The sequence below is a fragment of the Microcaecilia unicolor genome, chromosome 3 (genome assembly GCF_901765095.1).
Source record: "Microcaecilia unicolor chromosome 3, aMicUni1.1, whole genome shotgun sequence".
Classification (NCBI taxonomy): Eukaryota; Metazoa; Chordata; class Amphibia; order Gymnophiona; family Siphonopidae; genus Microcaecilia; species Microcaecilia unicolor.
In genome coordinates, this window is record NC_044033.1 from 461103510 (window position 1) to 461117923 (window position 14414).

At 44.6% G+C, this 14414-nt stretch overlaps 1 protein-coding gene across 3 annotated transcripts in view; it reads right to left on the reverse strand.

The window, feature by feature from the left end:
* HMGCLL1 (3-hydroxymethyl-3-methylglutaryl-CoA lyase like 1) overlaps positions 1-14414 on the reverse strand; it is a 167201-nt gene that overhangs the window by 115621 nt on the left and 37166 nt on the right. Inside the window, exon 4 of one of the 3 annotated variants that reach the window (XM_030198978.1) lies at positions 2235-2330. The exons of the other annotated variants lie outside the window; for them this stretch is intronic. Coding sequence (XP_030054838.1) covers positions 2235-2330 — 96 coding nt within the window. The remainder of the gene's footprint in view (positions 1-2234; positions 2331-14414) is intronic. 3 annotated transcript variants of the gene reach the window in all.

The following is a 14414-nucleotide window of genomic DNA, read 5'->3' on the forward strand; positions in this document are numbered from 1 at the left end:
AGCTCTCAGGGAAGGTCATGTCTCATCATTACCCATTTATTTATTACTTATTTATTGGTATTTATTAACCTCATTTTATGAAGGTAATTGAGCAGCTGGGATCAGCTGGCAAGCTTATTCAAAACAGCCAAACCATAAGCAGTGGAATGGGTTGGGCCACTGGAGCCATGGTCGCACAATATTTTGCCAAATAATGCATCAGCAACTAGAGACTTGGGAGCAAGGTTGGAGATTGGTTTATTTAGAGGCATATTTTCAAAGCACTTTGGGAGGCTAAGTTCCATAGGTTTCTATGGAACTTTGGGAGGCTAAGTGCTTTGAAAATGAGCCTCTTGGCCTCTCCAACCAAATAGATGTTCTGCTGTCCCTGAGCCAAACTGTTTGTAGGAGAAGAAAGATGGGCAGCAAGATAGAAGAGGAGGACTACAAAGGTGAATGCAAGTGGACTTGTTGTAGCAACCTGAAATAAGGAAGGAGCTTGTTGGAAGGAATGTTGATACATTTTTATTAACATTTAAGGAACTTTAAGATTTTGGGGAAGCTGATAGGTGGGCAAATGTGATTGTTGTGAAAGACTCTGAAAATAAGCCATAGGGCAGTATTCATCTACTAGTAGGTGAAAATACCGGGGCAGGATGCCTGGGCTAGGAAAAGACAGACAAGCTGTAAGAGGTAATTTCGTTGCTATAAGAAATACACCCTGGATTAAAGTTGTGCCAGAAGGATATATATTGGATAGAGAAAGTTATTGACCAGGATGCCATGGTGAAGAATCCTCATAAATTAACATAAAAAGACTAGAGGGTCAATATTCAAAGTGATTTAAGTGGGTTGTAGAAGCTGCTTCCCACTTAAATCATTCAGGGCTGGCTATACGCTGATATTCAGTGGCACTTAATTGGGTAGTGCTGCATAATATTGACACAAATGGCCATTTTGAAACAGAGCCACACAATGGCATTGGGGGAGGGCAGAGTCAGGGAAGAGTCGACAGTTGTGAGGTTGGCAAACAATATTCAGTGCTGGTGCCCACATAACTAAGCAGACAAACAGGACAGCACAAAAAGCAATCCTAAATTTGCCCACTTAGCTAGGTGGGTGACAGCACTAAATATCAGCTGGCACACACATTACTTGCATTATTTCCAGGTATCAGTCAGAAGCAGCTACAGTCTTCCCTCCTCTAACCCCCCCCCCCCCCCAAGATCAATAGACCACTCCCTCCCTCCTGATCCCCTTCCAAGAATCCATAGCCCCCTTCTTCTCTACCCCCCAATTATGATCCCCTCTGCCCCTTTACTACTACTACTACTATTTAGCATTTCTATAGCGCTGCAAGGCGTACGCAGCGCTGCACAAACATAGAAGAAAGACAGTCCCTGCTCACATTGTTTACTGGAAAAATACTTGGAATTAAGTTGTGTAAGGAAAATGGAACTGAGAAAGTTACATTTATGTTTTTAACAGAAATGCAAGAAATTGTCTTAAGTGAACTATTGACAAAATGCTGGCTTAGCTGACCTAGGAGAAGGCCAGTAAGTAGAAATGTACTGCAGACCTCTTTATCTATATTGACAAAGAAAGGCCTTCAGAGAAGAGAGAAGGTCTGAACTGACCAGTATTTGTGATAGATGACTTCTTTTAGAAAGGTAAAGCATATTCTGTAGAAACACAAGCAATAAATGTTAGTCTATTATTAAACGTAGTTGAGAAATGTTATGTAATAGGTTTTCCATTGACCTATGTTACTACTTAACATTTCTACTACTTAACATTTCTAAAGCGCTACTAGAGTTATGCAGCGCTGTACAATTTAATATAGAGGGACGGTCCCTGCTCAAAGAGCTTACAATCTAAGAGACTAAAGTTCTCATACTTTAGATTTTTAGCATACTTGCTTAGATTAAGTTCAGCCTTCTAAAAAGTATGTTATGCTGATGCTAAGGAATTTTGTACAGATGAATCAATTACCTCATATATGTTTAAGGGGTATAAATGTAAGCACTAGACTGTCATTCTTCAGAGAGATTTGGAAGGATAGAGCCGTCTCTCCGTGTTTTCTTTCCTTATTGCAATAAGATATATTATGCAACTCTAATAAAGAGACCAGTTTTACTGATCCTGTGTGGGACAATGTGCTTTATTTTCTATAAATTTATACCTTCTACAGGGAGCTGTGTGTTATCCTGTGATATTCACATTATCTAAACATTTACAGAATATTCCATACTTACGGCAGAGTGAAATCCGTGAATATTAGGTGTGAGAACAGGATAATGTACACCAGCATATTTTTTGATTCCTTGCATTACTTCTTTGTGATCTGCCATCTTAAGCAAATAATGATATTAATGTTTTAGGACATATTATTCACAAGAACATGCATGTAGGATTCAGGTTTATAACACTGCAATACAAACATTTTGGAGAATAAAAGGAAATAATTATTCAGTTACATCCTTGTTTCAAATTGAATAAACATGCTATTAATTAAAAAGTACCAAATCAGAGGAAGGAACTGAAAAATCTATATGACCTATAAGAATGAAAGCTCTACCTTAACCATAAAATATTCAAAAATTATTTCATTTATTGTATTTTACTATACCGTCAATTCTTGCCGAAGCAAATCAAAACAGCTCACACTGGGTAATCAATAAAAAAAAAATAGAGAACATAAAAATCCTAAAAGAACTCCATTAAAATATAGGAAAGAAAACACAACATACAAGAGATACAACACCTAACATTCATTCTTTAATCTTCATACAATCAAAAGTACATTGTCTAAGCAAAAACATAAACTTTCAGCAAGTTGTAAGGCATCAATTCAGGAATGAAAGGAGAAAAATATTGTTGCATCAGTCTGTATTCAATGCAAGTCGAAAAAAAAAAAAAGAGTTTCTAGCAAGGCCCAGAAGGAAGGGTGGCAAACTAGATGGGGTAATTTTAACCTATACAAATTAGGTCATTTTTTTAAATAAATACATACATTCATAAAGTCTCCCGATCCATATTTTTCTACATTTCCTTCTCCGTACCTCCTACTCCCCTCACTAAAACCTTCTCTTTCCAATTTTGGTCTGAATGGGCTACCAGTGACAGAGGTTTTGAATACGTATGGGTTGACAATTCAGCTAACACATGTTTCATGAGCAAACTGTGGCCACAACCCCTCTGGTCTCCATACTGATGGTCGGACTGGGGTGGATTTGTTAATTTGGTCACTTGGGTACTTCTCTCATGGGCAGATGATCAAAAGCCCCCTGCTGCTCCAAACAGCGCTCTAAAAATAGCGCTAGAACAGCGCAGGGCTTTACTGCACCTATGATCAGAGATAATTGCATGCAAATTTAAGCACACAATTCTCTCTGGTCATGGGCTAGAAGTGCGGGAAGATCCTCCCGCACTTGTTTGACAGGTCTGAGCTGTCAAAAGCCTAGACCTGTCAAACACAGGGGCTGGAGGTCCATGGGACCACCAGACCCCAACTACCCCTGCCCCAAGCAAGGCAAAACGGGGCCGGAGGTCCAGCGGACCTCTGGTCCCTCCGACCCCCATCCCCCCGATATAGGTTCAGGGGAGGCTGGAGATCCGGTGGGTCTCCAGCCCCCCCTAACCCCCTCAACATTCCTCAGATGTCCCTGGTGGCCCAGTGGGTGACCAACGACCCCCCCCCCCCCCCCAGCGACAAGGGGCTGGATGTCCAGCGGACCTGCGGTCCTCCCAACCCCCCCCCAAACCCCGACACAGGTTCGGGGGGGGGCTAGAGATCCAGTGTGTCTCCAGCCCCCTCAAACCCCCCCCCCCCCAGAATTCCTGAGAAGTCCCTTGAGGCCCAGTGGGCCGCGGTCAATCCCCCCATCCCCCTACCTTAAGTTGGAGGAGGGAGATGGCCTTCCTCCTCTTCCATTTGTGCCACCTACAAAATAGCAGCACCCAGCTCTGCTCAGTGTATCCTGGGATGAGTTGGACGGGGCTTCATACCATACAATGGAGAAACTGTGTGAAGCCCACCCAGCGCATCTCAGGATGCTCTGGGAAGATTTGGGCACCGTCATTTTGCAGGCGGCGCCAATGGAAGAGGAGGGAGGCCGCCTCCCTCCTCCAACCTAAGGTAGGGGGATGGGGAAGGGCCACTAGACAACCAGGTGGGTGAGGGGGGGGATTGACCGTAGCCCACTGGGCCACCAGTGACATCTCAAGAATGTTGGAGGGGGGTTGGGGGGCTGGAGACCCACCGAATCTCCAGCCCCCTCCTGAACTGGGGTCGGGGGGACTGGAGGTCCGCTGGACCTCCAGCCCCCTGTCGCTGGGGGGGGGGGGGTCGTCGGTCGGTTGAGGTTCCTGCAGGGGGCTGCTGCATTGGGGGGAATAAGGGCCTGCTAGCATGCTGGATAGGGCTCACCATTCCTCCCCAATGGCCTGCAAACCCTAACGCCTGCTCCGTGCTGGCATAGGGTTTGCCGCAGCCAGTGAGCCAATCTTTGGCGCGTTGGTCACTGGGGATGAATAGGATCAGCATGCACTTGCATGATACTTTTTTTTTTTTGTTACATTTGTACCCCGCGCTTTCCCACTCATGGCAGGCTCAATGCGGCTTACATGGGGCAATAGAGGGTTAAGTGACTTGCCCAGAGGCACAAGGAGCTGCCTGTGCCTGAAGTGGGAATTGAACTCAGTTCCTCAGTTCCCCAGGACCAAAGTCCACCACCCTAACCACTAGGCCACTCCTCCACTCCACTACTTGTGTTAAGAGCCCTGTTTTGCATGCATTTGCATGCTAGCCTCGTTCAGAGCCCACGAGCACGTTTCACGCGCTTGGGGTCTCTGATCATAGGGCGGTAGCAAACACAGGCGCTAGTATGGTGCTAACAACCTCTAGCACCTGTGTTTGCTTCTGATCATTGGCACGATAGTACTTGATGCCAGAACTATGTGGCTTGGCAGCCATGGGCAGTGAAAAAGTTATAGCAGGCCACATGTTTGACAGACTGGTAATGCAGGAAACAGGCTAGGGAAGAGACTAGAAGGGAGACAAAAAAGTGGCAAAATGGACTAGTAGGTGTAACCCCCCTTTGCACATCTAGAAAGCTGTTTAGTATAAGCCCTGGACGCAGAAGGAGTACACATCAAATGTGTTGGTTTGAGATCAACGGTGGGACCAGGATTTATCTTTGGAGGCCACAGTAAGTAGCACCAGACTTTGAGTTAGAAATCCACTCCACATAGTCTTTTCAGTCCAAACCAAACTGTACTGTCCTTTGAATGTTTTAGGCATACTATACTTTATCTTCACTAATGAAACAGTAACTATTTACAGTTCTTTCCTCCTCTCTCCAGACATAGATGAAAATACAAGTAATGGTTACTTTAATTCCCTTAGATGGTTAAGAGGCATATTTTCAAAGCACTTTGGGAGGCTAAGTTCCACAGGTTTCTATGGAACTTTGGGAGGCTAAGTGCTTTGAAAATATGCCTCTAAATCTACTCACTGGGTTGGTGAGGGTCTTTCAAGCACACAGATTATCTGCTGTTCATATTGACAGATGTTAAACAAGGAGGGATGACTGGGAGTGGAGGAGTGGCCTAATGGTTAGTGCAGCAACCTTTGATCCTGGCAACTTGGGTTCAATTCCCACTGCAGCTCCTTGTGACATTGGGCAAGTCACTTAACCCTCCATTGCCCCAAATACCAAAACTTAGATTGTGAGCCTTCTAGGGACAGATAAAGTACCTGGATATAATGTGTACAGCACTGCATACATCTAGTAGCGCTATAGAAATGATTAGCAGTAGTATGCATCAATGTTTATTATTGATTTACAGTTTCCCCAACCTTTAGATGTTGGAAGGCTCCAGTAGATAAGATGGTAATAAATAGTAGATTACTATAACCTTCTATAGTATGGATGGAAAAGCACACCTGGATGCTGTAGCAGAAACACAAACTGACATCCTGCTCCTTTCCTTTAGGATTTTGTAGGGGTGGACAGGTTCTCCATTCCTATCCACTAAAACAAGGCAGCAACTGTTTTAGTTCTGTTTCTTGTCCCTCATCCCTTTTGAATCCTTGCTCCTTTAGCAAGTGCCTTTAATTGCCACTTAAGGTAAGAACTAGCTGATTCCTTTTGTTAGGCTGCTGCTACAAGCATATGTGAAGGGACCTCCCTGTAGTCACAAGGTCAGAGGTGGTAAATGACTTAAGACAAAGTGGGATAGTAGGGAGTGGGCTTAAATACTCAGAGGGAATGGCGCCACCAGAACCTTTTCTCCTAACATGATGAGGCTCTCCCAGGCTTCTACCAACTTTCAGCATCTTCTAAACAGTGAAGTTACTCACCTGTAGCAGATGTTCTCTGAGGACAACAGGCCAGGTATTCTCACATGTGGGTGACATCATCCAAAGGAGCCTGGTGCAGACACTGGCTAGCGCATAGATGTTTCAAGAAAATTCCATCAGCATCCCACCATGCATATGCAGGTGCCTTCCTGCCTGACGTGCGAGTGCGGGTCCCTCAGTCAGGTAATATAGCTAAAGGAATACAACTCTTAGGGGAGGTGGAAGGGTATGTGAGAATACCTGACCTGCTGTCCTCAGAGAACACCTGCTACAAGTGAGTAACTTCACTTTCTCTGAGGACAAGCAAGCCCAATTATATTTTCACATGTGGGAACACCTAGCTACCAGGCTCACTGAAAAAAAAGAATGCTAAGACAGTAGGGACTTGAAACACTGAGGACTCAAAGTCAATTAACTTGAAACTATATACATACTAGTTGTGAAGGTGCAGCATGGAACATAACAAAACTGGGTCTAGGAGGGTGGAGTTCGATTCTAGACACCAAACAGATTCTGCAGGACTTTCTGACCAAACTAACTGTCACATCGGGTATCCCACTCAAGGCAGTAGTTAGATGTGAATGTGTGGACGGAAAACCACGTTGTAGCCTTGCAAATCTCCTCTATGGAGGCTGACCTCAACTGGGCTACTGACAAAGCCATGGCTCTGACATTATGAGCCTTGACATGACCTTCAAGAGTCAGCCCAAGCCTGGACATAAGTGAAGGTGATGCAATCTCTGATAGCCAACTGGAAATTGTGCATCTGCCGATGGCTACTCCCATCTTGTTTGGGTAAAAAAAACAAACAAACTGGGTGGACTGTAAGTGGGCTTTAGACTGGTCTAGAAAGAAGGCTAAGGCTCACTTGCAGTCTAAGGTAAGCAGTACGATTTTGCCAGGATGGGCATATGGTTTGGGAGAAAATGTTGCAGAACAATTAACTGGTTAAAATGGAAATCTGGCACCACCATAGGATGGAACTTAGGGTGCATGTGAATAACTATTATGATGAAACTTAGTGTCAGGTGCATCAGCTACTAGGGCCTGAAGCTCACTGACTCTGCAAGTTGAAGTGACCTACACCAAAAACACAACTTTGCCAGATCATTCCTCATGCCATCCACACCCTCCACAGTGATCACCCTATTAAAGAGGAACCTCTCATTTTGTGTGATCAGGGTCGGAAAGCAATGCAATCTCCACTGTTCTTTGAAAGACAACTCCAGAGGAAGAAGAACCCAGATCTGCCTCAGCCAATAAGGGGCGATTAGGATCACAGATCCTTGATCTTGAGTTCTAGTAAAGACTTCTCTATGAGAGGTACTGGAGGATACGCATACAGAAGACTTTCCTCCAATGTAAGAGAAAGGCATCTAATGTTAGTCTGCCGTGTGACTTGAGCCTGGAAGAGAACTAGGGGAACTTTATTGTTGAGATGTGTGGCAAAAAGATCCACCGAAGGGGTGCCCCACTCTCGGAAGATATTGTGGGCTACGTCTATATTGAGAGACCAATTGTGAGGCTGCATTCCCCTGCTCAGTCTGCAGGCTGTTGCCCCTTCCTGCTAGGTATGTAGCTCGCAGGACCATCCCATGAAGGAGGACCTAATGCCACATCCCTATCACTTCCTGACACAAGTGGTAGGAGCCCTTACCCCACTGCTGGTTCACATAGTACATCGCACCTGATTGTTTGTTTGGATTAGAATAATTTGGTTCTGTAGCTGATCTCTGACAGCCTTTACAGCGTTCTAAATGGCCTTCTGCTCAAGGAGACTGATATGGAGATCTATTTCCTGAGCAGACCGTGTCCCTTGGGAGTGAAGTCCATACATGAGCTCCCCATCACAGGTTGGATGCATCCATTGTAACGCCTTCTGAGGAGGCATAATTTGGAATGGTAGTCCCACAGTCAAATTTGACCAAACTGTCCACCAGAGAAGGGAGTGACCCAAACCTGCAAAGACCTGGATAACATCTGTTAGGTTCCCAGCTGTCTGATACCACATGGAAGATAGGATCCAGTTGTTCAAATATATTTGCCAACATGGGAAACTTTGAAACCTTTACATTAAAATTATGAGATGCCTAGGGCCTGACACCTAAAATAATTCCAAACAGTTTACACCTTATTATAATAAGAAACTTCAACCCTAGCAAGCCTATAAATGCATTCTATTTGTGTAAGCAAAAATAATAAGTGATAAAATATGTTCACAGTTAGTTTCTTATAAAATAACAATAAAAGTCAACCATTATGTAGTAATTAATAAATAAACAATGCTTTTATAGTAGTCCAACATGACATGTATATGATCTTTCCTCCTTAATGCCTTAATCTACATTATTAATCTCCACCATTCACCTCTCAAAAAAGAAGGGCTAGGAAATGTTGTGCTGTCTTTAAAGATAAACAGTTCTAGAAGACCACACACAAATCTGCCAAAACCAACACGGCTTTCTCCTACTCCTACTTCTCCTTCTTATCGCTTAACAGTTAGCAGGGATATGATATCCATCCACACACATCTCAAAACTGTGAAAATGTTCTGTTTCAGATGAACAAAAAAAAAAAGAGAAATATTTTTAGACTCCCAGGGAGAGGAGAAAAAGAGTTATTCCCTATTTTCTTTCTTGAGAAATAAATTCTAAAAAAAATGTCTGTATTAGGTCTCCTTTTATAAAGCCGTGCATAGGAATTGAATAGGCTTTGTCGCATTTGCCGCATTGGAATCGATAGTGTGGCTTTGTAAAAGCAGCCCTTAAAGTTTTAGACCTATTGCTAAAGTGCCTTTTTTTTTAGGAAAAATGAAATAAAGACGATAATGATTCAAGGGAAAGCATTTATATGCATGTAATCATAACCTTGTATATTTTCCACCCCTGCAGTAGAAAAAACAAGCAAATAATTCAAAGGGTATGAAAGTAGAAGTTTGATTTAATGATCTAGGCAACATACTTTACATGTTCAATGTGAAAGAACAATTATAGAAATACACAAAAATAAATTAAGAGCATAACAATACGAAATATACCATGATAGATAAGACCAATAGTACATAAGTACATAAGCACCGCCATACTGGGAAAAGACCAAGGGTCCATCAAGCCCAGCATCCTGTCTCCGACAGCGGCCAATCCAGGCTTCAAGAACCCGGCAACCCCCCCCCCCCCCCCCCAAAAAAAAAAAATTAATAATGTTCAATGGAGTTTTCCCTCAGGAATCTGTCCAACCCCCCTTTAAATTCCGTAAGGCCACCTGCTGTCACTACATTCTCCGGCAACAAGTTCCAGAATCTAACTACTACTACTATTTAGCATTTCTATAGCGCTACAAGGCGTACGCAGCACGCTGAGTAAAGAAAACCTTTCTCCTATTTGTTTTAAATCTATCATATTCTAGCTTCATCTTGTGTCCCCTGGTTTTGTTGTTGTTTGAAAGTGTAAACAAACACTTCACATCTGTCTGCTCTAATCCGCTCATTATCTTGTACACTTCTATCATATCACCCTTCAGCCGCCTTTTCTCGAAGCTGAAGAGCCCTAACCTTCTCAGCCTTTCCTCATAGGGAAGTCGTTCCATTCCCTTTATCATTTTCATCGCCCTTCTCTGCACCTTCTCTAATTCCTTTATATCTTTTTTGAGATGCGGCGACCACAATTGGACACAATACTCGAGGTGTGGTCGATATCTTTATTAACTTGTGTTATTGTAATAACAACTGTTAAAGAGAAATTAAAGTGAAATTATACTTACCTGCTAATTTTATTTCCTTGAATATCTCCAGACCATTCCCTACGAGCGGATATATTTCCTCCCACCAGCAAATGGGGAGACTGAGAACAGCTGAGTGATGTCACCTAATAAAGCAGAACGCAGATCTAAGCCAGCCAGTATTTCTTTTGACAAAACCAGCAGAGATAAGGACAACAGTCACCGTCAAATGAACCCGGTGGGGGGGGGGGAGAACAACCATAACCAACATAACTATAAACTGTGCAAATGTGCCCTGCTCTTAAAGCTCTCCCACAACCGTTTATTATTTTCCTTCTTCTTTCCTCTTCTCTTTTTTTTCCTTCACTGAATGTCAAAGCACTTTGGCAAAACTGCTGGAGTTCCACAGAACTCCAAACCACACCAACAGCGAGATACAGTTAAACAAATTAAATGATGAATTGCCCCCCTAGGGCAGGAGCAGGTCCAGAAATGGTCTGGAGAAAGTCAAGGAAAGAAAATTAGCTAGTAAGTCTAATTACACCTTGTCTGTCATTATACCTACACCTTTCCTACGAGCAGGAATTAAAAAGCAGTACTTAACACAGGCGGGAAACACAGAATCCCTAAGGTAAGACCAAAGCTCCAAAGGACTCCTCCTGCTGAGTTTGAGCATTGAAGCAGTAATGCTTCACAAAAGAATGATGAGACACCCTGAACACGTCTGTCACTGGAATCAAGAAAATCGCTACCCAAGATGGGGCCTGCACTTGAGTCAAATGAGCCTTGAGCTCAGCAAGCAAGGGCCTGCCTGAAAACAAGTAAGCCAATGCAATAGCCTCCTTGATTTACCTAGCTATAGTAGCCTTGGAAGCCACCTCACCATTCCTCAGATCCCCCAAAATGATGAACAGCCTATCCGTCTTCAGAAACTCCTTCATCCTCTTCAAATAACAGTGCAATGAATTATGATTGTCTACGTGATACAATGACTTTGGAACCTCCTTACAAGCAAATACCGGAAGTGAAATCACCTGGTTAAGAAGGAACGGAGAGATTACCTTTGGCAAAAAGGAAGGAACTGGCCTAAGAATCGCCTTCTCTTTGGAAAAGAGAAGAAAAGGCTTCTGACAGGAAAGGGCCTGAAGCTCTGAAATGCATCTGGTTGAAGTGTTGTCCACTAAGAATACCACCTTCAGAGGGCGAGCTTTGAAGGATGCCAAAGACAAAGGGCAAAAGGAGCCCCGAAAAGGGTATCCAACAACAGGTTCAAGTCCCAAGGAGAGACAATTCTGCATAACGGTGGCTTCAAATGCTTGCACCCTTGAAAAAACCTGGACACATCTGCATGGAAAGTCAACAGTTTGCCCTTTACTGGGCTCCAAAATGATGATAAGGCCGCCAATTGAACCCACAGAGAGGACAAGGCAAGCCCTTTATCCATCCCCGCTTGAAGAAAATCCAGAACTTCCACCACTGGGGCCTGAAGGGGAGAGACCCCCTTGCCACTACACTAATCCTCAAAAATTCACCACACTTGGTGTGTTAAAAACAGTTAGCTTAGCAGGGTTTTTTTAAAAGGTTTGGATAATTTCCTAAAACAAAAGTTCATAAGCCATTATTAAGATGGACTTGAGAACATCCACTGCTTATTTCTAGGATAACAAAAAATATGTACACAGAGTGTGTAGATGCAAGTACAATAACCGTGGGGGTTATGTTAATTATTTAAGATGAGGTAGAGTCTCATATATTCAACACGATAATATTTCTTTCACTCATAAGGTGAATCGCTTGTTAGTGTTCATTTCTTAATCATTGACTCAGCCTCCACCATCCTAAATCCAATTATACAGTAATATATGACGAATGTCTAATGCAACACTCTCAATACGGTAATGCACACAGCACTTATCTTAGGCAGGTTGGTGCGCTCTTGAGCCCCGACAGGTCCCCGTTTCGTATTAACTTTGTCAAGGGGGAGTGTCACCAAGTCCGATAGCTGCCTCAAGCGTCTGTGTGTGCTTACTCGTGTTGTATTTCTAGGATAAGCAGCATAAAATCTGTTTTACTGTTCTGGGATCTTGCCAGGTACTTGTGACCTGGATTGTCCACTGTTAGAAACAAGATACTGGGCTTGATGGACCTTTGGTCTTATATCAGTATAGCAACATTTATGTTCTTATGTATTTTAGTGAGGTGGACCACATCCTGGAACTGAGCATGGTGGAAATCACTCCTCTCAAGAAACCTTTCCGACTCAAATGTGCCCGCTCAAGAGCCAAATCATAAGCGAGAACTGAGTGATATTTGGCATTTGAGTGGGTTCCTGATGAAGAAGCGAATACGAAAGGGGCAGAAGAAGAGGATCCATGAACAGCAAGTGCATCTGATCTCTGTACCACAGGCAACGAGGCCAATCGAGAGCTAACAGCACCATCTGATCCCGATGTCACTCCACCCTCTGAATGAGATGGCCTATCAAGGGCCATGGCGGAAAGACATACAGGAGCCCCTGGGACAGCCAAGGTTGGACCAGAGCATCCAACCCTTCGGCCATAAACTCCTCCCTGTGGCTGAAGAAGTGCGAGGATTTCACATTTGCAACATTGGCCATAAGATCCATGATCAGGGTTTCCCAATGGGTGACTATTACCTGAAAGACGTCGTCTGCCAAAGACCACTCCCCTGGATCTATCCAATGTCTGCTCAGGAAATTGTCCTCTATGTATGTTCATGGTTCCCGCTATATGAGCTGCTGAAAGAGCCTGCAGATGGCGTTCCACCCAGCAAGCAACCTGTCTGATTCTAGGCCCAACTGCCGACTCCTCATGCCCCCTTGGCTGTTGGCATAGGACACTGCCATGGCACTGTCTGATAGAACCCAAACTGCCTTGTGGCAAAGCAAGTGGTGGAAGGCCAGAAGGGCCAGACGAATGGCCCTGGTCTCCAACAGATTGATGTGCAATTTATTCTCCGCCGGGGACCAGCAACCCTGTTCCAGCTGACACGGACAATGAGTCCCGCAACCTAAGAGACTGGCATCAGTGGTGACCAGTGTCCACTCCGGTGCCTTCAAGCCAATCTCGAGCTCCAGATGACTCCTGTTCAACCACCACCGGAGATCCTGATGGGTTGAACATGGAAGGAACAGGCGAGCCTGCAAGTCATCTGACTGGGGTCTCCAAGAGGCAAGGCGAGCCCCCTGTAGTGACCTCATGTACACCCTCACCCAAGCTACCACCTCTATGGTAGATGCCATTGAGCTGAGCAATTGAAGGATGTCCCAAGCCAAAGGCTAGACAGCCTGAAAAAGGGCCTTGACATGGGCCTGAAGTTTGTAGATTCTGGCCTCTGGCAGGAACACATTGACTAAACTGATATAAAACTGCACTCTGAGGTACTCGAGGGATTGAGAAGGAATCAAGGAGCTCTTGGAAAAATTCACCACCCAGCCCAGGTGTTGCAGACAAGACACCATCTGAGCCGTGACCTGCTTGCTCTCCTCACAGGACTCTGCACAAATCAGCCAACTGTCTAAGTAGGGGTGGATCCGGATTTCCTCTTTGCAGAGGTGGGTTGTAACCACCACCATTACCTTGGAAAACGTATGCAGGGAGCAAAGGGGAGGGCCTTGAACTGGAAATGCTGTCCCAGGACTGTGAAATGCAGGAACATCTGGTGACTGGAGTGAATGGGAATGTGCAGGTATGCCTCCAAAATGTCCAAGGAGTTCAGAAACTCTTCCTGCCGTATGGTGACTATGACCAATCAGAGTTTCCATAAAGAAGTGCGCAATCCTCAAGGACCTGTTGACCACTTTGAGGTCCAGAATAGGTCTGAAGGACCCCGACACCACAAAGTAGATGGGCTACCTACCAGAACCTCTCTGCTCCACAGGAACTGGAACCACCACTTCCAAGGCTAAGAGCCTGTCCAGGATTTAACGGACTGCCAAGACCTTCGTTGGCAATTTGCAGAGAGAGATCAGAAAGTGATCCCAAAGTGGACGAGCAAACTCCAAGGCATAGCCTAGATGAAGTATCTCCAGCATTCACTGGTCTAAGGTGATATGGGCCCATCTCAGATGAAACAACAGCAGATGACCTGCAATGGGAACGGAGCACGGGCCCCCAAACCTTCATTGGGAGGATTGGGAAGTGGTTGAGCTGCCCTGGCTGGTCAGTCCACCACATTGCTGCCCCCCCGAAAGGACTGAAAGGACTAGACCAAAACTGCCCTCTCTGAGCACCACCTGCTCTGCCAGGGTGGAACTTCCAGGCCTTCCTGAGATGACCTCTAATAGTAGCCCAAGACACTAGGTGAGATCTATCCTTTGGATTCCTCCAAATCC